This window comes from Exophiala dermatitidis (genome assembly GCF_000230625.1).
Source record: "Exophiala dermatitidis NIH/UT8656 unplaced genomic scaffold supercont1.4, whole genome shotgun sequence".
Taxonomy (NCBI): Eukaryota; Fungi; Ascomycota; class Eurotiomycetes; order Chaetothyriales; family Herpotrichiellaceae; genus Exophiala; species Exophiala dermatitidis.
In genome coordinates, this window is record NW_008751649.1 from 499180 (window position 1) to 521099 (window position 21920).

At 52.4% G+C, this 21920-nt stretch overlaps 6 protein-coding genes across 6 annotated transcripts; 1 reads left to right on the forward strand and 5 right to left on the reverse strand.

Moving 5' to 3' along the window:
- Nucleotides 1–143: 143 nt before the first annotated feature.
- On the reverse strand, nucleotides 144–3576 carry HMPREF1120_04519 (TfdA family taurine dioxygenase). Its single transcript, XM_009158650.1, has 5 exons — nucleotides 2039–3576; nucleotides 1597–1703; nucleotides 1187–1283; nucleotides 724–1105; nucleotides 144–653 (listed from the first exon to the last, which is right to left on the reverse strand). The coding sequence occupies exons 1-5, from the start codon at nucleotides 2407–2409 to the stop codon at nucleotides 531–533; spliced, it is 1080 nt and encodes a 359-aa protein (XP_009156898.1). The 5' UTR covers nucleotides 2410–3576; the 3' UTR covers nucleotides 144–530.
- Nucleotides 3577–3927: 351 nt separating this feature from the next.
- On the reverse strand, nucleotides 3928–5896 carry HMPREF1120_04520 (MFS transporter, SP family, general alpha glucoside:H+ symporter; the record flags this gene model as incomplete). Its single annotated transcript, XM_009158651.1, has 4 exons — nucleotides 3928–4406; nucleotides 4512–4801; nucleotides 4903–5386; nucleotides 5497–5896. The coding sequence occupies 4 exons, from the start codon at nucleotides 5894–5896 to the stop codon at nucleotides 3928–3930; spliced, it is 1653 nt and encodes a 550-aa protein (XP_009156899.1).
- Nucleotides 5897–6906: 1010 nt separating this feature from the next.
- Nucleotides 6907–9540, reverse strand: HMPREF1120_04521 (uncharacterized protein; the record flags this gene model as incomplete). The annotated part of the gene is made up of 2 exons (XM_009158652.1): nucleotides 6907–8179; nucleotides 8231–9540. 2 exons carry the CDS (start codon nucleotides 9538–9540, stop codon nucleotides 6907–6909), a joined length of 2583 nt encoding a protein of 860 aa, XP_009156900.1.
- A 451-nt stretch (nucleotides 9541–9991) lies between these two features.
- HMPREF1120_04522 (uncharacterized protein) lies at nucleotides 9992–12792 on the reverse strand. The gene is made up of 3 exons (XM_009158653.1): nucleotides 11230–12792; nucleotides 10986–11159; nucleotides 9992–10939 (listed from the first exon to the last, which is right to left on the reverse strand). Exons 1-3 carry the CDS (start codon nucleotides 12298–12300, stop codon nucleotides 10385–10387), a joined length of 1800 nt encoding a protein of 599 aa, XP_009156901.1. The 5' UTR covers nucleotides 12301–12792; the 3' UTR covers nucleotides 9992–10384.
- A 1386-nt stretch (nucleotides 12793–14178) lies between these two features.
- Nucleotides 14179–19002, forward strand: HMPREF1120_04523 (uncharacterized protein). The gene has a single exon (XM_009158654.1). It carries the CDS (start codon nucleotides 14878–14880, stop codon nucleotides 18370–18372), a length of 3495 nt encoding a protein of 1164 aa, XP_009156902.1. The 5' UTR covers nucleotides 14179–14877; the 3' UTR covers nucleotides 18373–19002.
- Nucleotides 19003–19696: 694 nt separating this feature from the next.
- HMPREF1120_04524 (uncharacterized protein) lies at nucleotides 19697–21586 on the reverse strand (the record flags this gene model as incomplete). Its single annotated transcript, XM_009158655.1, has 2 exons — nucleotides 19697–21440; nucleotides 21546–21586. The coding sequence occupies 2 exons, from the start codon at nucleotides 21584–21586 to the stop codon at nucleotides 19697–19699; spliced, it is 1785 nt and encodes a 594-aa protein (XP_009156903.1).
- Between the last annotated feature and the right edge of the window lie 334 nt (nucleotides 21587–21920).

The following is a 21920-nucleotide window of genomic DNA, read 5'->3' on the forward strand; positions in this document are numbered from 1 at the left end:
GAGAGACGATGACTGATCACGTTTGCTGTGTGCTCTGTGCTGAACCATACCTAGGTATCTCACTGGCAGGTAGGTACCCGGAACTGGTATTCGACGAATCTAGTTGGTTGAGCAACTATCAAAGTAGAAACTAAGGCACAAGCGTCCAAGATGCGTTTGAATACCTAACAAAGTGATAACATACCTAGGTTGTGGGAAGGAGTCTGCAAACACAATAGTAGTAGGTACCATGTGCATACTGTAACGTATAACGAGACTCAAAGTTACCAGCTAGGCAAGAGAAACGGCAAGTTATCTTTCTCGATGGGATTAGAGCGCTGATCCTGCTGCATACAATGACTGGTATAAAAAGCAAGAGCTGGGCAGAAATGGGATACTCAATCCAACCAACCCCGAATGGGAAACCAGGCTTGCAAGGCTGATTGATCCAAAAACACAGAATCTTCCAGGGAGGGGCCACCGACATAAAAATGACACAGTGACCTCTTCCTCCTCTGCCCCCTCCCTCTCTCTCTCTCGGTCCCTTTGTATCAAACCCTCGGCAACCCAAGCGCCTCTCTCCTGCCCGTCGACGCGGGATCAAGGTACGGTTTCTCGCCGACGCCGGATGCGCGGACGCCGACTCGATTGCCGCTGACGAGATGGGTGTCGGGCTAATAAAAAGTCGTTAGACAGTCCATAAATCACGTCAAGCGTACCAGTCACTCAAGTGTCAATACTTACAGTAGCAGCATGCAAAGTACACGCATTGCTCCAAATCGCACAGGCCTGTCTCGTCCAATGCATACGTGCAACACAGTCGTGGTTGCGAGTAATCAGTCTCAAGACGTATTCACGAATCATTTGGTCTTCGTACGAATAGACGTCGTTGATGCGCGTGACGTGCAATCCGACTCCCGCGAAGAGCGATTTCCATCCTGTCACGGGGTGGGTGCGGATGACGGGATGGATCGGGGAGAATTTGTCGCCGACGTTCAGGGGGGAGCCGCGCGGGGACATGAGTTCGTAGCCGCCGGCTTCAGAGGCCGAGCGGAACACGGGTTGGGCGCATGTCGCGGTGAGGGACTCGAGAAAGGCTTTGAATGGTGGGGAGAGGCGGTCGTAGCTGGATCAGAAACAAAAGAGGGTTAGAAGATGGATGGGGAGAATGTGTGGGAAATGGGAAATGTGTGTGTTCTGTACTTACAGTTCATATCCGGATACCCATAATGTGTCGCCGCCGGAGGGAGGTGTGTCTTGCATGCGGAGGAAGCTGAAGTCGGCGGGACATTCTTCGAAGAGGCCTATCGAGAAGATTGGATGTCTAGTGAGGTTCTTTGGGTGGGTGGTATTTTTTGATATAGGGCAGGTGGACGGAACAGAGAGACGGGAGAAGGGAAAGAGAGGGGATAGAAATGTGATGGAGGCGGATACAAGAAGAGACAGGGTATGTAGCTGGTTCCGGCCACAGGTGTAAATGGAGGAGAAGGTCAAGTGGAAATTCGAGAGTGGAGAGATGTACACGGTAGATAGACGATCAACAATCGCCGATACACATGCATCTGTGCTTCAAAGCAGAGAAGTGAGGAACAAAAGGGTACTGAGCTGAAAACGTACAGTCACTGTGCCATTCTCGACCCAAGTCTCTGGGCTCGTTCAAGCCGTCCGGTCGGTTCTTCATCGTCTTGTACAGTTTCTTCATGGCCTCCGAGTTGATAACGTATCTGCAGCAGAAAAGCAAAATATCAGTAAACGTGCGTCATGATCCCAGCACTTCGTTCTGAAAAGCGACAAGTTCTTCAACCGGCCGAAACAACTCGAAACTGGCAAGAGGCCTGTCCTCAAGCAAGAATAGTAGAGTATAGCCGACGTAGGCTGCTCCAAGCACAGCGGCGAGAAGAAGGGCGGGGAACGGCTTTGCAGACATATATCTCTGTGACATGCTCCCAGTGGTGAATGTGCTCATATGGACTTTGTAATGTCTTCCACAAGCCGATCGTAGATGTAAGGAAGAGGAACCCAAGGAATGCTAGATCCCCATTGAGAAGACAAAACTTACATGTTCTCATCCGTCGTCCCATCCGCCATCGGGATATTGTTCGGATCCCTGTATAACGGATGCACATGCAAACCATGATCCTCGGGACGGCCCGTCAACTTGCCCAACAAGTCGGTAATCGTCTTCTGTTCGGCGACCGTCAGATCATCCTGTGGAGCGCGGAAGAAGACGACTCCACGCTCGCAGATGGTGATTGCGAGGTCCCGAATCTGATCTTCAGCATTGGGTGCGTGTAGCATATCCTTCAGCTTTGCGGTCGGGTACTCGCGGCCGATGATGGGTGTGACGTCGACATACTCGAGGTGGTCGATGGAACCGGAGTTCTTGAGCGGCTGGCGACGCAGGCTGGTGGCGGTGGGAAGTGAGCCCATTGTGGAATTGTGATTCTGGAAAGACGCTTGAAGTTGGCGCTCCTAGATTGCTGTTTGGTCGTGGGCAAATGATGTCTATATACGGCCTTGTTGGCGACGAAGGCTGGAAGTTATAACGAAATGAGGGATCCCCGAGTAGATCTCGAGAATTCCGCTGTGTAGAGTAATCGTTGTCTAGTAGACAATTGGTGATCCTGAACAGGTCAACAGAGACGTTTCTGATGCTCGATGCCCCGTTAAACGTCGCCTGTCACGGCTTGATCGCCAACCGGCCAAGTACGGCAGGTAGGTGGGTGTCCCTAAAGCGTCCTCCCTTTGGAAGTTTGACCTTGGAAGCAAAACACTCGTTCCAGTTTAGCACTCGGCCCGGACACAGAACGATGTCTTATGGACAGTAACAAAGCCCTTTTAAAGTCCTAATAGATTGAGATGGCAAACTCACGACTGCTCGGCTTAAATTGATCCCAAGAGTGAAGCGTGAGACCGATCGTGATCCTCCAAGCGACTCGGCATTGAGTCTTTCTTTCTCCTGCTCACATGTGGTCCGTTGGCTTCAAGGACCCCATGATATCCGACGTGGGGCTTCCTACACCCTCTCCCTGGACCCTCACCGGCGAGCCTGAGTGTCGAGGAAGCAAAGGTTACTAAGGTAGGTAGTCGACATCCAAAGGCAAGAAGTGGCAGCAGATCTTGGACCCAATGTACTAGCAGTAGTACACACTTTACCCCAGACAATGTGGGATAGACTGTTTTGTGCATTGTGTGGGGAATATTCTTGTACCGGTACCGACCGCAATAAAATCGTGGCACTGTTGCTTTGCCAATGCTCTGACTCTGCTGTCACATTTCCCTGCTGGCGATCAGTCCGTGGAGCAGACGGTCGGCAGATCGATGGAATCGCGAAGTCTTTGTTCTTCAGGCCCTGTGTTGCGGCTGTCGGCACGTTCCCCGACAGCTGGGACTGTAGCTAGATCCATGGCACCGTACCTAGGTACATGCCTACGGTGTTAGGCAGTAAGTATACCGGTAAAGGCAGGTCGTACAGTTCAAGTTGGAGATGCCAACCTGCGCCCGCCTCTTGGTAGACAGCATGCCCATGACTGCCGATTCATGGGCCCTTGAGACATCTGCCGAACAGAGAGTGAACGCAAGAGTGGAAGAGATAAAGAAATGTGCGGAGATGCTTGACGTTGAAGTTGGGGGACAACGACAATAACACGGCCAATAAGGAGTCGACTCTACTGCCTAAGGAGCCCCGTCTTTGTCCGCCGCCCGCTTCTCCTTTAGTGGGTTCAGCCTTGTTCCGACGGAGCTTCAATGCGTAGCTAGTTATAACTACCCAGGAGGTAGGCACAATCTCAGGCTTCTAGTACGATGATGGACAAACGTATTGATTCTCCCTGTAAGATCCGGACTGGAGATACCCAGCAGCCCTGAGGCATCGTGAAGCCCTCCCCTGCTGCCCATGCAACCCAACTTCATGCCCGGTCGTGGCTTATCTCGATCATCATTCTACCCTCATTTCTCCAAATCCACCTCACTCACATCCTCAACATACGCCGCATGCCCCGAATGACTCTTCTCGTCACCATTCCCGGCTGCCTTTGCCGAAGTAGTAGCAGTAGTAGTCGTAACCTCAAAATCACCCTTTTTGCCGTGCATCGCTTCCTCAGCATAGCTTACCACCCCAGTACAAACATACCCCTTGAATTTCCGCGCAGGCAACCTCGCCTCGAACATCTCATGGATTTCTTCCAGTGTCCGATCTCTAGTCTCCGGCAGAAAGAACCACGTGAAAATGACAAGAATCATATTCGATCCGAACCAGATATAGCCGTATTTCGGACCCCAGCCGAGTTTGGCCGGGTTGATGAAGTACGGCGCGGTGAACGTCCCTAACCAGTTTCCCAGGAAATTCAGGGCCGTCGCGAGACCGAATGTGAATGCGCGGAGTTGGTTGTTGACGTATTCGCCGCCGAGGAGCCATGCGTACGGTGCTAGAAGGAACACACAATATTAGTGACGGGTACTTGTTAACAACATGCCGCAGACACCATCGAGTTGCGAAGCTAGTTCTGGGGAAGACAAATCCATCAACATACCATAAGCCACATAAAAGAAAGTAAACAGCGCAATGAAGCCCACGACCACATTTGCAGTGGCCCTGCTCGCCGGGTTCACGCTCCACGCTATCGCCGGAGCGAGCTGACAGAGTCCACAGGCGGAAATCCCCACCAACATCACGGTCCGCCGATCGATCAGACGGACGAAGCAGAAGCTGACAAGCACCCCGATCAATCCAGTACAAGTGACCAAGATCGAATAAGCAAACGGGTTATGCACGCCGGCGATCTGCAGAAAATACGTCGTGTAAATGTTGACCCAGCTCGAACTGATGATGGTCCAGAGTCAGCCAAATGGTTTAGAGAAGAACACTTGACCTCCGCCGAATCTCCACAAATTTCAAACGGAGAAACGGGAGCAAATACGAACCCATTAGCTGAATGAAAACACACAACCGCAATCGACAACAATGTCCTCCTCAGATTCGTCCCACGCCACATCTCCAAGAACAACGCCTTTTTATTCTGTTCCAGCTGTTCACGAGTCGATTGACGGATCTCATTCAACTCGGCCTGGAACTCGCGTTCGTCGATTTTTGAATTGCGAAGTCTGCGTAGCGACATTTCAGCTTGTTCTTCCTTCCGCTGCACCATCAGCCAGCGAGGCGACTCGGGCGCAAAAAGGTACAATAGCACAGCTTGCACTGCGGGTGCAACATAAAAAATCGCCAGGGGGATTTGATACGCTTTTCGGCCGTGCATGGAATGAGTGCCGAAGTCGATGCTTGCGCCCACAATGGATCCGATCGAGAGCATGCTTTGATACACGGCAAAGACGATGCCGCGGAGATGAGCGGGTGAGACTTCATGGATGTACAGCTGGGCGAAAGTGAGGAACCAGCCGACAGAAATGCCTGAGAAGTGAACATGTCAGCGAACAGCTGAGCAGACAAGCGGAGCGAACCATGAGCGACAAGCGGAGCAGAAACGACCCCGAATAACAGAGGGGACGAGACGATCTCACCAAGGATAAGCCGCGCAACATACAACGCCGCCTTACTCGTCGTGCCAATCTGCACACTCGTCGCCACAAAGTTGAGCACAGTGGCGGCCCACAGTCCATGCAATCTCCCAAACCGGGCGCTGAACGGACCGACCATCAACGAAGAAACAAATGTGCCAATGGTCATGAGCGACGAAATGAGTTGTTGGACAGTCGGATCAATGTTCCATTTGCCCAACTTGTCGGAATGGTATCCAAACACTTCGAGAAACCCGGGCATCGACAGGAACCCTCCCACAAGGGCATAGTCCAGACCATATTGAAAGGTCGACAATGTCGCAACAACACAAATCGCCAGACATTTGAGGTGACTTTTCACGTCGAGTTGGAGAGGGTTGGCGGATATAGGAGCGGCGACCATGTTGCACTGTACCAAAGCCTATACCTCGTATATAGGTAGCCTGGAAGATGGAATGGAAAAAGGTCCTTGCGTTCCTCGACGGATACTGCCTGTGAAAGACCCTCGAAAGTCTCCGTCAATGGTGAAATAGACAGATTTCCGACATCAGATCATCTTCATCTTCTTCTTCCCCATGCGCCCGAGGGTATTATCCCCGGGGAATACCAGTAACAAGATATAATGGAGAAGGACTGGACCATACCCGACTTGGGTATAGTGGTAGATAGATACCTATGCGTCTGCGTCTAGAAACCCCGGTATACACACCTCCTCGTTTGGAGAGAACATGGGGAAAAAATGTGGGAGTTAGTGAGTGCGCTGGTTCGTTCCCATCAAACACTAACTAGTTGCTCGACAATCGACAAGTGACACCGACTGCGCGTTCGGTAGTTTCATCAATCTCTTGCCGTGAGTCGAAGCGTTGCTTGCTAGACCTGCCAATCGATATGAATGTCAACTGCCGAAAACCTGTGGCGCATGACTGTCGGGGATCCCACATTCTTTCTCCTGGTCCATTGTCGGGCTGCATTCGACGGCAATCCACTGCTCAGCGACCAATGCTCACGCTAAGCTTTCAGATTACAAATCCAAGGGAGGAAAGAAAAGTCCAAGGGTAAAAGAGACTCGCCTGCTGCAAAAATCATTAAGTTGGGACTATATTGAACGGTCTTGACAGCAATGATCCAGACACATTCGACTTGAACGATTGGCCACACTGTGCAATTTGCACGCGTAACGACATCAACGTTGAGCTTTCGTAATGTCAAATGATAAAGACCTTTGCCGCGCGAGAACGTCGTGCTGGCCACCATCAACATACAGTTCGTGAACAAGCGCCCGAGACCGACTTTCCGCAGCTCGTGTAAAGATACATAAAGGAGAAACCAGGTCTGCTGAACCGCAAGTAGACACAATCACAATCCTTCCACGCATAATTTGGTAGCGGAGCAAAAAACGTAAGTGCATATCAGTCATATCGGCCAGTTACCCTGTTCGAACCCGAAATTCATGGCTAGAAACTCATCGCCAAATCCGTATGCCATAAGTTCGTCCGAGGTAAAATCCATAGGACCCAAATCTTGGCCAGCTATACCGTAAGGCATCATATTCTGTTCGTGCATCGTCATATCTGCAATGCCAGGCAACATCTGAGGTGGATTCATGGGCTGAATCCATTGTTGTGGTTGGGTCATCACAGACGACGGTGGCGGTCCAGGACCCATTGCAGCTTCTGAGAGCATCTGGAGGCCACTCCTTGGTTGTTGTTGTTGTTGTTGCTGCTGCTGTGGATGCTGCTGCTGGTGTTGTTGTTGATGCGCTTGAACGCCAGGCTCCAAGGCAGTTCGGTTCTGTACGTGCCAGCCAAGACCACTCGGATCTTGCTGAGGAGGAAAGGATTTATACGTCGGCAAAATGTTGTTTCTACTGGCGGGCGTGCGTTGTCTGGAAACAGGATTGCTGCCATGATTGGCAGGCTCAGTGCGTTTCATATGCCAACTCTTCAGCATGGTGAAGATGAGGCTGAATTTGTGGGCGACCCTACTAACGCCTCCTTCGGCAGCCTTGGTGAGGACTTCAATCAGCCGATCGAGATAGTACTCGACTTTCAAATCTTGGGTTTTGAAGATGGACGCAAATTTCGAGCCCTTAGCTGATACTGCCGTGTACATCTTGATCAAAGCAACCGCTGCATAGGCATTTCTGACAAAGAACAGCGTTGGCAGAGCTCGGACCATCTTGGTATCCATGGTCAAGAATGCATCGAAGGCGGCATGTGCAGCGTGGATACAAGTCGTCAGAGCCTCAATGTGAGCTGGAGTCACATTGTCAGGATCCGGGGGACCCTCAATAGGTGTCGCATTGAAAGGAGGCCGAAAATCATCCACATTATGATTGTGGTGCATTGCAATTTCGTGCATGTACAGATTTATAATGCCTTCGGTATGCTGAATTACCGGCTTCTTCAGGATTTCGGGTGTGGCTGCATCATGCCATTCGGCTAACTGACGCTCGAATGCCTTCAGATGGTATTGTGTCTTGGGATCAGTCAGGGAGAGAAGAGAAGCCGGGTCGTCCATGGAAAACTCCAAGCCGACTTCTTCTGCTATGTGCTGCGCCCGGACCAGATGGCAGAACCATTTGTCTGAAGGAAGTGCATCGGGAGACGAGTTGAGGATCTCTATACACTCTTCGGCGTAGGGACTCCACCGGATCAACAATGGCCGTCGCAGGGACATAGAGGAACTGCCAACATGTTAGTGCCAGCCAGCGAAACAGAAAAACTACCTAACTCACTTTGAGCACATAAAGTAACAGCCCAGCCAGGCTCGCCGCGTCTCGGCACTGTTGGGTTCTGTTAAAGGTCTCTTGTTCTCCGGATATGGTCGCCACGAAGGACCACCACCAGGCTTGGTTCGTTTGCCCATCCCGAGGTCTAGGGCCATAACAGCGGCGATATGAATAAGTTGGTTGAAATTCAACTCCTCGTACTTCTCTGGAGGCTGATAAAAGCATGTTGTCACCTGAAGTGTCTGGACGAGCTCCAGCGACTTCTCCCCTCGGTTGATGAGCCGATCCGCCAGCGTCCTCGTAATTTCCGTGATTAGTCTTTGCTGGAGGTCCGGTCGGATGGTGCCAGACGCCACAGCAAGCACAGCCAAGAATAAGACAGGTTTGGTCTTGCGAACCTGCTCAGCAGTCGTGCCGGGCGCAAATACGACCATTGGTAGATGCTCACACATCTCTGCCATGTAACGCTCGAAGCATTTCCTGGCCGTGACGACGTCCACGAGACCGCGCTCTACAGGATCAGCCGAAGCCTCATTGTCAAAACTTGATTTCGGCCTCGAAGTCTCTGCTTGGATCGGCGGATAGGGAGGAACGGGCGCAGGAGATCTGAAGAGAGGCTCTGAGGATTTGTGCAGGTCTCCTCCGACATAGTCGTAGTTGCCTGTAGACTTCCTCTTGACACCTTGATGCATGTTCTGCGGCGACTGAAGGCCCAGTTGGGGCGGCGGCGGAGGGGGTGGTGGTAGCCCAGGCCACTGGCCGCCATACGGCCCCGGACGCACTGCATGGGGCTGATGCGCTATGGTTGTGTCGGCCGTGAAGTCTGCATCAGGGCCACCTCCTCCTCCTCCTCGTGAGGCTAAAGTAGCAGTCAGAGCGTCGATTTTCTTTTCCAATTCGGCTACGCGGCTGTCCGTCTTCTTCTGTCTTTTCCTGCTGGGGGCTGTAACAATACACTGCCTATTGGCTTTGGCGCATCTTTTGCAGGAACCGGTAGGGCTGTTCTCGTCCAGCTCGCACTTAACCTTCAACTGTCGACAAGCTTCACAGGCGCGCGGTCTCTTCAGGTCATTCGGGTCGGCCGGGTTCGCGGATGGACTCTGGTCATCTGGGCTTTCCTGGTTCTGCGGGTTGTTTGGATAATAGTTGGGTGTTTGGATACTTTGATATGATGTGTTCGGAGACGGTTGGAGGGGAGAATAGGCAGCAGCGCCATTTTGGGCCAGCTGGGGATCACGCGGCTTTGTGGGACTGCTTAAGGTAGAAACTCGCAGGGCTGGATCAATGTGGGTGAAAGGTTCAAGAGCGTTGGCCATGATTGTGGTGGATAAGTCGTGGTGGACGTGAATGCGAACGGTGAGCGTCGGGAGGGCGGTGGTTAGAAGTCGCCGTCTGCGATGTCCGCGCGCCGACCGGGGCTGGCAGGGTCGATGCGATGCGATCTACTTGGATCTTCCAGCAGCCGGCGGAGGCACAGACGTGAACATCGTGTCGATAAACAGCATCGGTCGCAGTGCTGCTCCTAAGCCCTGGCGCAGGTCATTATTGCCTCTCCATGGCACCGTACGATGATGGAAACTTGAACAGGAATAATAACAAGAACGCGGGGAGTCTTTTAACGCTTCATGCTAAGTCTACAGTCTGGAGCACAGATCACTGCATACAACGTTCAAGTTAGAGCGGGAACCAGTTAGAACAAGCTAAAGAAAGATAGCAGCCACTACTACCAGGTTCCTAAGCTATAAGCGGTATAGCAAGGCGCCGGCGGGACGAAACTCATTGTTAAGTAGTGCTAGTGGCATGATATTGGCACGGTCTGACACAACTTGAATGTACTAGGTACGCTGTACTGTCTCGGTACCGTCACTTCCACTCTTGCCTGTGGCCAGACATCCTCTGCTCCAATGTCCAGCAACGAACATGACCGGAAAAGGTATTGTGTTGCATCAGTTCAGATGTTCAAGCTCAGCAACCAAGCAAAACTCCAACGCCCGATATACTCCGCAAGAGAAGGGGACATCGTCGTCTGCAACCCTGGGGTGAAATATCAAAACCAACCTATCCTCCGTGCTCCTTATCCGTTTTATCCATGGCTTTCCCAACCTGTCATGCATGGCTATCACTATGCTAGTCGTCGCATCGCTCATATCGTCGTACAGATCATGTAATCACTTTATGCACCGGGCATTCTGCTTTGTGACCAAGCCATTCCACAATGCACTCCTTGTGGAACTTGCACAGACACTCCAACCGGGCTAATTCGTCGCCCACGTTGTATTCCACCATGCATATCGAACATTCCTGTGCACTCCCGTCTTGACCAACACAATCCTTTTCCGTGGCAGTAAAAGGAAGCATATGAATCCTCGCCTGCGAAGGCTCCCCAGTCTCGGTCTGAGCACGATATGAAGGGTCCCTCGCACTTATACACTCCATGATGTGCATTTCTCGATCTCTCTCATCACCATTCGGCCCTTTGGGAGGAAGGATACGCCTGCAAATAGGACAAAAGTCGTTCTCATCAAGTCGTGGAGGACGCGAAGCAGCCGTCCCCTCGAATACGCTGGGAAGAACCCGGGCAGAGACTCGGTCGTTTCCCAGATAAGGGTACCTTGAGGCTGGAGAGCCTGAAGGCTCATGTCGAGGCTGGCGACTGTCGGGATCGGAAGGGCGGGTCATGGTGCTATTGTATCGGCCGTCTCGCAGCGGATTATCCTAGACCGGTTAATACAAGAAATAGTCTGGCGGAGTTGGTGCTTACACTAAGAGGGCGGGAAAAGCCTCGACCGGCATCTGAAGTAGGTGGGCGAGGTAAACGACGGCCTGTTGGCGATGGTTGTTCCCGGTATGAGCCAAACCAAGACAGGCCACTGTCTCGGCCGTACGTCTGGTCATTATGATTCTGCCCAAACGCACTCGAGCGAGGGAAACTGCCCTGAATATCAAACAAACAGAATGAGCACGCTGTTTCGCGAGTAGGGAATGGGGGCGGGACGAGCACTTACCCCTGCAGGTCTCGTTAATGAGCCGTTGACAACTCCCCCAGAACCGACTATATCGTCGTTTGATAGACGCTCGTTGAAATTAGGTCTTCCTGCAGGATCCCGCCAAGGGGTCACTGCTTGAGGAGTAGTTGCATTGCCGAAGTGGGTTTGGTTTGGTGGAAAGTCAGGCTGCGGATCCGGCACGCAGGGATTACAAAGACGCACTTTTTCACCGCCCTCCAGCTGTGATCCCGCATAGCTTCCTGGAGTTGGTGAGGCTTCGTATGGATCCTCGTCATTGTCTTCCGCAGTCAGGTCCACCGTACCGGTGTGGCGAGTAGGCAAGATTTCTGGTGAAACAAGGACATCCGCTCCAGGTGGACGCACGATGAATTGTCGAGGAATCGTGATCCTATGGGGGGAGCAGTCATTGCACACAACCCGACCACACTTTCTACAGTGATGCCGTCTAAACATCCAGGTAAAGGGTCGCTTGCAAATGGGGCACTCGCTGACTTCAGAATCCGGCTGCCATCGCGGTACGACATATTGTCTTGCACTTCCAGAGAGGCCTCCGCTTCGTCTCCTTTCTCGAGGAGGCGTCCGAGGTTGTGTAGGTGGAGAAGACCCGGTGAGGTCGATGATTTCGGGCAACGGCCTGGTGACGTCGGACAATGCATGAGGCCTGGGCGAAGGGGAAGAAGGCCCAGCAACCCGAAAGCCGGCTTCCAGATTTGACCTTCTGTCGTAGTAGCCACCACTATTTGACCTCATCCTGCCTTCATCGTATGTGGTATTTGTCAATCGTCTCTTGCGATCTAGAGCGATCAGGCTTTGTCTGCGCTCTTCGGGAGTCTGGGGAGATGTCGGGACAGGGAGAGGGCGATCTTGCAGAAATGCTGCCGGCCTGTGGCTATTGGATCCCGAGGAGTCCCATCGAGGCAATTCCGGTAGCGGTCGCTGTAGCGAGGCATTCAGAAATGGACGTCTTGATGGGTGTAACTCAGGATGAAGAGGCGGAGAGTGACGGAGAGGTGTCTCAGAGTCGGTTTCCAAGCTACTCTGTGAGCTTGTTGAATCTGCGTAAGACATGGCCGCGCCAGACTGTGATGAGAACAAGGCTATCGGCACCCAAGCGGACAACAGGATCTCGTAGAGTTGGCGCGGTGAGCGTCAAAGGTTGGGCACGTGAAGGCAACGGACTTAGAGACCATCACACGTGCCGGGCACCAGGTGCAGCAACGAGGCTGGGTAATTTCGCAAAAACTCGGGGCGGCGGAAGAGGTGTCTACATGATAACAGAAGGGAACATGTGGTTGTGAGAAGGTTCAATGCCACAGACAGTGCTTCAACATTGATAGATATCAACATCGGCGAGATGGATCGCCGCAACGGTTCCGGCACATGGAAGGCTAAAGTCGGTTTTATCGGTGGAAGTGTAATGACTGTATTATTGCCACCGCGTCTGAGAGATGTCTATGCGTCCATTGCCAATCAGTGACGGCCGTCAGGCGATTGCAAGGAGGGGCGAACTTGGATGCCATCAAATGTCACTAAATGGGCACATGAAGAAGAACTGCCTTGCTGTCGAGACCTCTCTAACATGTTTCAGTGAAGGCGTGGCTCGGTTAGCATGTCCATGTTGGCTTCGGTTAGTCGAGAACTGGATACCTACTGATACTGTATCAGTCGAGACCGGTTTCACTAATAGGGCAAGTCACCATTATTGACGGCCCAGACTACTAGTAGAAAAGTTCCGGTCTCCGCTCTTTTTAGTGACGCTCAGCGGGAAAGTGGCTTCCCCAACGTTCAAAGTGTACGGAGACTGGTTCTGTGCATATCAGGGCAAGGTACCAAGTAATATCACTGTCTCGACTTTCAGTAATTACTCGATATGCTAGTAAGTCGGTCATACAGATCTACCACTACTGTAGTAGTAGCAGCACTAGTACCTAGGTACGTAAAATAAATCGCATTTCTATTACTTCAACTTTTGTTAGGAGCGACCTGCAACCCTTTAAGCGACATTGCTTTGAAGCTCACAACATCGGTGAGTGGCTGCTGAGATGTGCAGGATCCTGTGGTAGCAGATGGCAATAAGATGTTGAGAGCCTTCCAAAGCACTGACTGGGACATTGACCAAGGAGCTGGTCTTATTCGGCCAGGTTCAGGAGGGCGAGTGACTGGGATATCCAGGTAGTGGAGCATAACAAGACTTGCTCTCTTGCTCTCGCTTCATACAACGACCACATAGTGTACCTGAATTGAATATCCCCCGATGAGGAGATGCTTGATAGATATACATAGTAGGGAGATATATTTACGCGGTGAAAATGTAACTTGAAGTTCATGCACATGGGTGAAACAATGCCACATCCTTGCCGGCATTTCGGCTAGCAAAAGTGACACAATATGATGTAGCTGGTGGGACGACAAGGCTAGTAGTCCGATTGGAGTCCAAGGCAGGTTGATTGCTGAGATTCCAATGTTGAAAGTTGTAAGCGAGAATTGACCCTTGCCTATATATGGACGTTGGCAACTTGGACTGCCCATGTTCCCTACCTCTGTTGCTCTGCTCGAATCCCAGGAACAAACCTGCAGTGAGTGAGCACATCGTAGGTATAAATGATACCGTAACTTTCGAAGTGTGTTGACTTCAGGAGGTTCAAGTTCTGCAGAGCCAAACGGACTTGAAATAGCAACGTCCTAGAGTATTCTAGTACTAGCGTCGCATCACGGTTGACAGGCAAGATTCTTGTGCTTAGTCGTCCAAGTCACCGGCAGATCGCCACGCGTAGACGAAGGTATCTTTCCTGTATTGGTTAGCGCCTTGTTAAAGCTCCGCCAATCCAATCAAATTTGACCTGAAGGCCTTTAAAGTGGATAGCGTGCCACAACCAGCAGAAACAGCAGGATGGCACTGGTAGAGGACACGGGGGCCTGGCACTGGCACTGGCCTTTTCCTTCGTCTTTTCACACACTGGCCGCCGCTGGACTCTGGAGTCAGTTCAAGGCTTCCCTGCGCCTCAGGCTCCATCCGCTAGAGTTCACCTTCTCCATACTGACAGCACGTCTCTCCCGTCCAGCCCTGTTCTGCCAGTGTCGTCGTCGTCGGCTCTCATCTTCTCGTCTCTCTTTTTGTTCGACCATCCCAAACTTCCTTACAGCGTCCAAATCCTTCGCTTTACGTTTCATATGACGATTGACCGTTTCGCCTCTTAATTCGTTCCGGTTTCACGTTCTGTTGTCGAAGCATTCGGTCGGCGTAGCCATTCGAGACAGTCGAACATTATACCTGGGACGATCTACTGGCCCCGTCCGCCTGTATTCGACTTCCGCGACGTCCTACTCTTCTTAACCCTGTACGCCCTCTACTTCCTCCACTCGATGTTGTCACGTTCGCTCTGGTAGAAGCCTTCGAATTCACCTTCGTTGCGGTTACTGTCGTTGCGCACGCAGGCGTCTGGTGGTAACGCCACTCTATCTGCCTCATCTGGTCCACAGACACCTTAGTTGGCATCAAATTCGATCCTCCATTAACCCGAACATCGAGCCAAAGCCTGAACCCCCGCCCTGCTAGCGTTATCTGGCCTTGGGAGTCAAGATGTCAGAGTATTGAGACAACGATAGCGGCCGAGAAGGACGGAGAAAGACATCACGCCAGTGACCATGATTTGTCCCCATGGAGGATGGGAACGGAAGCCGGCTTTGAACAGCAGGAGGAAAGACGGTCCCAATGCTCGTCTCGGACCCTCAACGTGGGCTCCGTCGACTCGGACTATCATCGGCGTTATCCTGGCACTGCTGTTCACATGTGCAGAGGGCGCCTATGTCGAATTTGAGAATTGTCTCGATGATAGTATTGTCAATTCCCGACCCCGCCTCCTCCAATTCGTTCCTCTCAACGTGTCAGCTGTTTTCAACACTTCCTCATCCAGGCACAACCTCAACGTTACCGTCTATGGAAATGTCACTGGAAAAGCAACCGCGGAGCCTTATCCTCCCCCGGATGATCCTTCTTGGAGCGATCCCAACAGCACTTTCGGAAAGATCCCGGATCTCAGTGAATCGAACAACAAATATACCACTCTTTTCAGCGAGGTCAATTTTCTAAGTTACACCCCGTGGAATGCAGAGCCGTCAAGATTCTGCGAATCAGTCGTTCAAGGTAGCTGTCCTTTGGCACCAGCCTTCTACGTCAACTCGAGCGAACTGGACCGGCTGCCTGCTTTCTCCGTTGCCCATGATATGTTTTCAACTTACGCCTTCGCCTCACTCCAGGCTACATTGAGAGTTCAGTCGGGCGATCAGAGCGGCCAATATTACAGCTGCGTGAGTGCCACCATTACGCCCGACCTGGGTGGTTATTTGAAGGGCATGTTACGGTATTTGCCCCTGGCGGTTCTTATCGTCGTTGGCATCGCCACCATTGCCGCCGCCATCCTAAGTCCTTGGGGTTCAGGTGATCTCTTCAACTGGAGTAGCAATTTTGGCCGGGACGAAGATCTACTGCGTCTAGTCACACCAGGCTTCGGCGATTGTCTGCAATACATTCAATTCGTTGTGCTTACCGGCGCCCTGACGCTGAATTATCCTGGCTTCTACCGACCGGCGGTGAGCCGAGTGTCATGGTCCTCTCTCATGTTCAACGAAAGCCTTGTGACTGGCGGCAACGGCACGCAAAGCTTGGTCGACGGTGTATACGAAATTCGCAACAACACCAAATATGGACTCGACCGTATGAGTCAATTGGTGGGCATGACCTCGGACCGCGACATGTGGGCTGACATGATGGTCTGGCTCGTGGCGATTGTGGCAGGCGTCACGATTCTCACCCAACTAGGATTTGCAGCGCGCTGGCTATACCGACAGATTGCAAACGAGCCAGCAGAAGACCTTCGCTCTAAGAATTTCCCCTTTACTATCGGTAATGTCCTGCGGCTTGTGTTCAACTTCTTCCTCCTGCCATTGACTAGCCTGTCATTCTATCAGCTGCTGATTGCAGGGCGTGGGCCAGCATATTCAGTTGCACTAGCGGCTCTTTGCCTTGTGATAATCCTGGGATTTTCCGTTCGACTCCTCTTTCTCTTCATTCGGACGAGACCACGGTCCTTCCTTTTTGACGATCTCATGACTGTCCTCGCGTATGGGCCCCTCTATAACACCTATTGCGACGATGCGGCCACCTTTGCACTAGTGCCATTACTTATCAACTTTCTTCGAGGCATTGCAATCGGTGCAGTGCAACCATCCGGAGTCGCGCAGCTTGTCCTGCTCGCCATTTGCGAGATCGTCCTAATTTTGACAATTAACGCCTTCAGGCCCTTTCCCTCTGCTACCTCGATGAACATTTATCATACCTGTTTCTCGATCATTCGCTTGTTCACCATCCTTCTGTCAATCGCGTTTGTGCCCTCTCTAGGTGTTGGGTCTGCGTCTAGGGGCTGGATTGGTTATGCCATCCTTGTCATCCATGCCTGCACCCTTGTTTTCGGGTTCTTTCTCAATGCGATCCAAACCTTGATCGAGGTGATTGCTCGGCTTGCGGGAGCCGGTGGGCGAGACGAGGTCACCGGGGTTGCTACGAGAGGTGGCTTGAACAAGGTGTTCGGGATGAGGCAGTTATCTCGCCGGTTACCGCGGCGTGATCAGAACCCTCGCCACAGTATGTCCTCGGGTGCTGCCATGCTTGCCGCTGTGGACACTGAACCAAAGCCACTCAATATGGCCAAGACCCGATCCCGGAGTGTGTCTGCCACTTCGAACGCATTGCTGGACGGCGGGCAGAACTCTAGCAGGATGAGCCAGACTATTGATGGCCGTGTTGCCGATCAAACCACCCCCGACCGGTCTAGCAGAGGCTCGAGGCAGTTGACCGGGAGACTAAGTGGCTCTGGATCCCTTGGAGGGATAGTCGGTCTGCAGAAGCAAGTGGAAGCAAAAGACCCGTACTACCGGCCACCACGGCGGAACACGATGGAGCCTCTCTCTGCCACCGATCCTGCCATGTCGCTAGCAAGCGAGAAGTCGAAGGGAAATTTGCTCAACGAGGGCGCAGCAGAGGACGGTGGGGGTGAGGGCTCGTCAACTCCCATGCGCGTCAATAACGACGATTTTGAAGATCCCCCGAACGATCTGACTCGGACCAAGACCGACTATGCGGTGAGAGAAGTTGATTTTTATTATGGTGTCCGTGGAGCAGCTCTGTCCAGCGGGACCAGAAAGCTCAAAACCGGGCCAGCCGATCCTACTGGACCGGTATCCACGGCAAGGGGTTGGTTCAGGGGTCTCCTTGGTGGCAAGACCAAAGAAAAGAACAAAGGCTTTGAAGTCGTCAGGAGTGCCCGAGCTCCGCCGCCAGGTCTTTTCCCGCCTACCCCTGTACCAGACAGTCGCCCGGAGGAACCTTATCGCGATGATGATGGTCAGGTTGAACAAGAAGAAAGACGGCCGGACCGGTCAAGCTTGCGAATTGCCTCGCCGCCGCCACAGAAACAAGACGGTTATGACGATGATTCGGCCGCAGAGTCCGCGGAAGACGACGAACTCTCTTCAATCAGCCCCGTCCCTTCGAAACCGCCTTCTTTGCCTCATATAGATTCTGGTGGTGCAATCGAGTTGCCAAGTCGGATTGGGTCCGAAGCTTCCCGGAAATCCCGCAAGCACCCACCACCAGCGGAAGACATTCCAGCCGTCCCGGCCCTACCTCGAAAGAGTTCTCGAAGACAATCAGCAGGTGATCAGAGCGAGAGAGCAAGCGCAAGGGCGAAGCTGTATGGGCCAGGTCCCGCCGTCAGCATGCCCGGACATAAAGGACATTCGCAGAGCTTGAGTGCGAGCCGTATTCCTTTCTCAAGTACGCAGACAACCATGAACCGAGATAAAAGATATTCGACGGGCGCAGAATCGACAACCTCAAGCATTGGGCGCGAGGGCGGCGAGAACCCTCCCATGAGCCCGCACACCTCATACACCAAGCATCTTCGCAATGCTTCATCTGCATTGGGAGCTGCACATGGAGCAGATATTCGCAATGACCGGCCCTCGAACGTTGGCTTTGTACAGCAACACAGAGCCAGTGATCACATCCATTATAGTCCCGATTCTGCCGAGTATCAGGGCAGCACCGCGGAATTCCATGGAAAGCCTGGTCCGGCATCCTAAACCTGGGGTACATTAACGAAAGTTTACGACTACTATATGGCGTGATTGGATCTAATGCTTCGAAAGAATGTGCCCGCAATATATTCTCACTGAGCGGGCCGGAGGACTTAATCTAACCGGCCGGCTGTTCTTGGTCTGTTGTGATCGGAGATCAATTAATTGCCGCCTTTCCTACTCTTCATGTGAGGAGATTATTCCCACTATCTACAGCAGTGAGATGGGCCGACACTGTTTCAGCGAAGTGATCGTGGAGAAAATCTCCGGTCGGGGCAAAGACAGATAAAGGAAGAAAGGGCTGGTGGGATGGACGGAAGAACATGCACACCTGTTTTCTCTGTTCTTTTCTTCATTCTTCCTTTTTATGCGTTGTATTGGCAAGGCTAAGGGAAAATATACATTACATTACTTTGGTAATCGAGCACGTTGTGAGCGCCGGCGTCAAGGGTTACAAGGGGCAAGTCAGGTTGTTGATGAGCAAGAAAAGTGAGGGTTCGTGTTTTCTTTTTAAAGTTCTGCGAGTGTCTTGTATGTATTATTAGGTCGCTCTTTGGCAATAGAAGCGGCCAGCTCTAAGGTATGTATACCGTATGCAGTACACAATACACCCGGGTGCTTACTTACCTACCGATACCTTGCGAGCCGTCGTGCACTTGCGCATTGTTATGCCCTGACTGTGCATTTCCCATTGCTCGGGCTGCGACAGCCTCAAGGCTGGACAAGGGTCATGCACGACGCAGATGTCTAGAAGCTGACCATGCTATTACATTATTATGGAGACAACCATGGAGGAGGAGGAGAAACAATCAGGTCGAAGTAGCTAGCATTCGTGTGGTTCTAACCCAACCCTCGCAATGTGGATGCCTCCAACTTGAACGATGCTTAGGTCTTCTGGCGGAATCACCCCACAAATTCATGGGACACAGGGCTATGCATGTTGTTATGATTGTTATTACCCCTGTTCCCCTCCTCTCTCCTGCAGTGCGGATTGGATGTGTAGTGGGGTTCGTGGGTTCAGACGCTGCTGTGTGGAAGCAACTGCAGAATCTCGGACCTTGGGTAGATCATACAGTATCTCATCCCTTAGTTGTAATGACTATCTACAGTTGTACAGAGCTGCTGTATGAGTGACGATAGAGTATAATGGCAACGTGACTGGGAGCTCTTGTAGCAGCGTCGTTACCAGAATCACCTACACCAGCAGCAGCAGCAGCAGCACCACCAGCAAGAGAAAAGACCTATCATGGTGAACGGTAGGGCAGCTAGGCATTGCAACCGAGGTATTTTAGCCGAAGTAGTTGATTTGACCGACCACTAACTGACGGGCTCAAGTACTTGCACTCGTCGTGCTGGTCTTCAGCTTATTCGCCTCCTGGGCAACAAACTCCGGCAGACTCTCGACATCGACATGCTCGTAAACAACCCCGTTTTCACGCAGCGAATCCTCGACGACCTTCATTGCCGCTAGGACCTTTTCCTCCGTGAGTCGTCGACCGACGACCTGGACGGCAGTGGGCAGCCCCGCCATATCTCTGGCATTGTAGAACTTATAAGCACCCTTTTCAACACCGTTGACAGGTCTAAACGTCGGCGAGAGTTTATCAAGCTCAGCATCGACTTTGGACACGGGCACAATGCCAGCCGAGTAATCGAGCAAGTTCCACAAGAAAGTATATCCGCACGAGGAGACAGCGTCGTGCATTGCACGATGAGGCAAAGCCGGCGTGGCGTTGGCAGGACACAAGATGAAATCAAACTGTTGCTTGGGTTGTTCCCACCAATCGAACCAGGTGGCGCGGAACGCTTCACGTTTCGCAACCCATTTCCAATTCTCGACCGCGGACAGCGGATGGAAGTACCGTAGCAGCGAAGCCCATAGCGGATCACGCTTCACATACCGCGTCCACAGGTACCAGAGGTACTTGATGGGTCGGGGGAGGGACATGTAGAAATTGATCTGGGCGGCGCCGGGGTCGTTGGATTCGCCGGTGCGGAAGAAGGAGCGGAACGTCTTGCCGCCGTCGCCACACAACAGCACAGATGCGATTTGCAGCCCCAGCGCGGGCGTCGCTGTCTCTGGGAAATCGGAGACATTGATATCGACGACCTCGTGCCCGGCGGAGCGGAGTGCGTCGGCAGTAAGTTTGACTGTGCGTGCGATGGCAGGTGAAGGCCGACACACGCCATCACTCAACATCAACCCTATCCGCAGCTTTTTGTTGTTCGCCGTGGAGTCGTAGACGTCCTGTCGCCAGGGGATCGGGTGGACAGTGTAATCGACTTCCCAGGGGTTCATGCCAATGAAGCTCTTAGTGAAATACGTGAGGTCGTCGAGTGTTCTAGCCATGGGCGAAAACACAGACGGAATCCCCTCTTGCCCGGGCATGGATGTGTTCATGCCCATCTTGGGCCAGCGGCCAGTACTGCATCGCAGAGAATTGATTCCCGACCATGCGGCGGGCGCACGCACCGATCCCGCCACGTCGGATCCAATTCCAATACGAGACCCGTTCAGAGCCAACAATGCGCCTTCGCCGCCCGTGCTGCCGCCAGGCGAGTATTTCGGGTTATGCGGGTTTTTACATACTCCCCAGAGATCGTTGGCGGATTCGAACGACAACAGAGTAATCGGCAGGGCCGTCTTGACGTGCGGAATCGCCCCGGCCCGCTTGAGCAGTTTCACCATGATCCCATCTTCCGGATAGGGTTTGAACACGTTTTTGGAGTAGCCCACTGATGTGTCGAATCCACCGACCACAATGCTGTCTTTCAGTGATACGGGAATACCGGCCAGTGGACCTTTCAGGTTCATATCCTTCTCGTTCTTCGCCCATGCTTCCGCCTCCGGGAGAAGAACTTCCGTCACGCAGTTGGTTCGTTGTTGAGCGATCGCTGCGGTCTTGCCGTAGGTGCGGATGATGTCGATGGGCGATAGAACCGAGTTGTGCACGTCTTCGACTAGAGATGCGATGGGAGCGTTCAGGATCGATCGTTGCTGCGATGTCAAGGGGCCTCGGTATGTCTCGGGGAGAGATTCGAAGCGGGCATCGCGCTGCCGTTGCTTGATCGCACTGGTAATAGGGAACAATCACTGTGTTAGTCAAGGCCATCCCCGCCAAGGCATATGAGTGATAGATAAAGCAACGACATTGGAAAACAGAAAGCTTTCTCCTTACCAGGCACGGCGATGCTCAAGATAATCCAGTGGCGGATACATCTTGGAGATTTACATGACCCGACCTCTGGAAAGAAAGGTCTACAAATAAAAGAGAAGGAGAAGCAAGCTGTCTCGATATGAATGGGTTCGAGGACACGCGCCAGCAAGAGGAGTTGAGCGCTGCTGATATCGCATACTGTCGGATACGTGTTTCGGATACCGGTTAACGTCCGTCAGACCAGTCCACTTACACTTCATCAGGCGAACAGATGGGGTACTTTTTCTGTCAGACGGTGTTGCTGCGGGGGTCAGGCTTACACTTGCCTAAAACATCCAGCACGTGATTTTAGCCTCGGCCGGAAGAACGATTCCGTTCCGGTCTACGGCGCAATTT

What these genes read in the sequence shown, in the direction of transcription:
- HMPREF1120_04519 (XM_009158650.1), bottom strand. Translation starts at nt 2,409, where the DNA reads ATGGGCTCACTTCCCACCGCCACCAGCCTGCGTCGCCAGCCGCTCAAG. An exon ending in GGGACGACGGATGAGAACAT is followed by an intron (nt 1,704 to 2,038) that starts GTAAGTTTTGTC and finishes TTTCTGCTGCAG; the next exon opens with ATACGTTATCAACTCGGAGG. An exon ending in TGGGTATCCGGATATGAACT is followed by an intron (nt 1,106 to 1,186) that starts GTAAGTACAGAA and finishes TTTCTGATCCAG; the next exon opens with CTACGACCGCCTCTCCCCAC.
- HMPREF1120_04522 (XM_009158653.1), bottom strand. Translation starts at nt 12,300, where the DNA reads ATGTCTTACGCAGATTCAACAAGCTCACAGAGTAGCTTGGAAACCGAC. An exon ending in CATTAACGAGACCTGCAGGG is followed by an intron (nt 11,160 to 11,229) that starts GTAAGTGCTCGT and finishes TTTGATATTCAG; the next exon opens with GGCAGTTTCCCTCGCTCGAG. An exon ending in GCTTTTCCCGCCCTCTTAGT is followed by an intron (nt 10,940 to 10,985) that starts GTAAGCACCAAC and finishes TAACCGGTCTAG; the next exon opens with GATAATCCGCTGCGAGACGG.
- HMPREF1120_04523 (XM_009158654.1), top strand. Translation starts at nt 14,878, where the DNA reads ATGATTTGTCCCCATGGAGGATGGGAACGGAAGCCGGCTTTGAACAGC.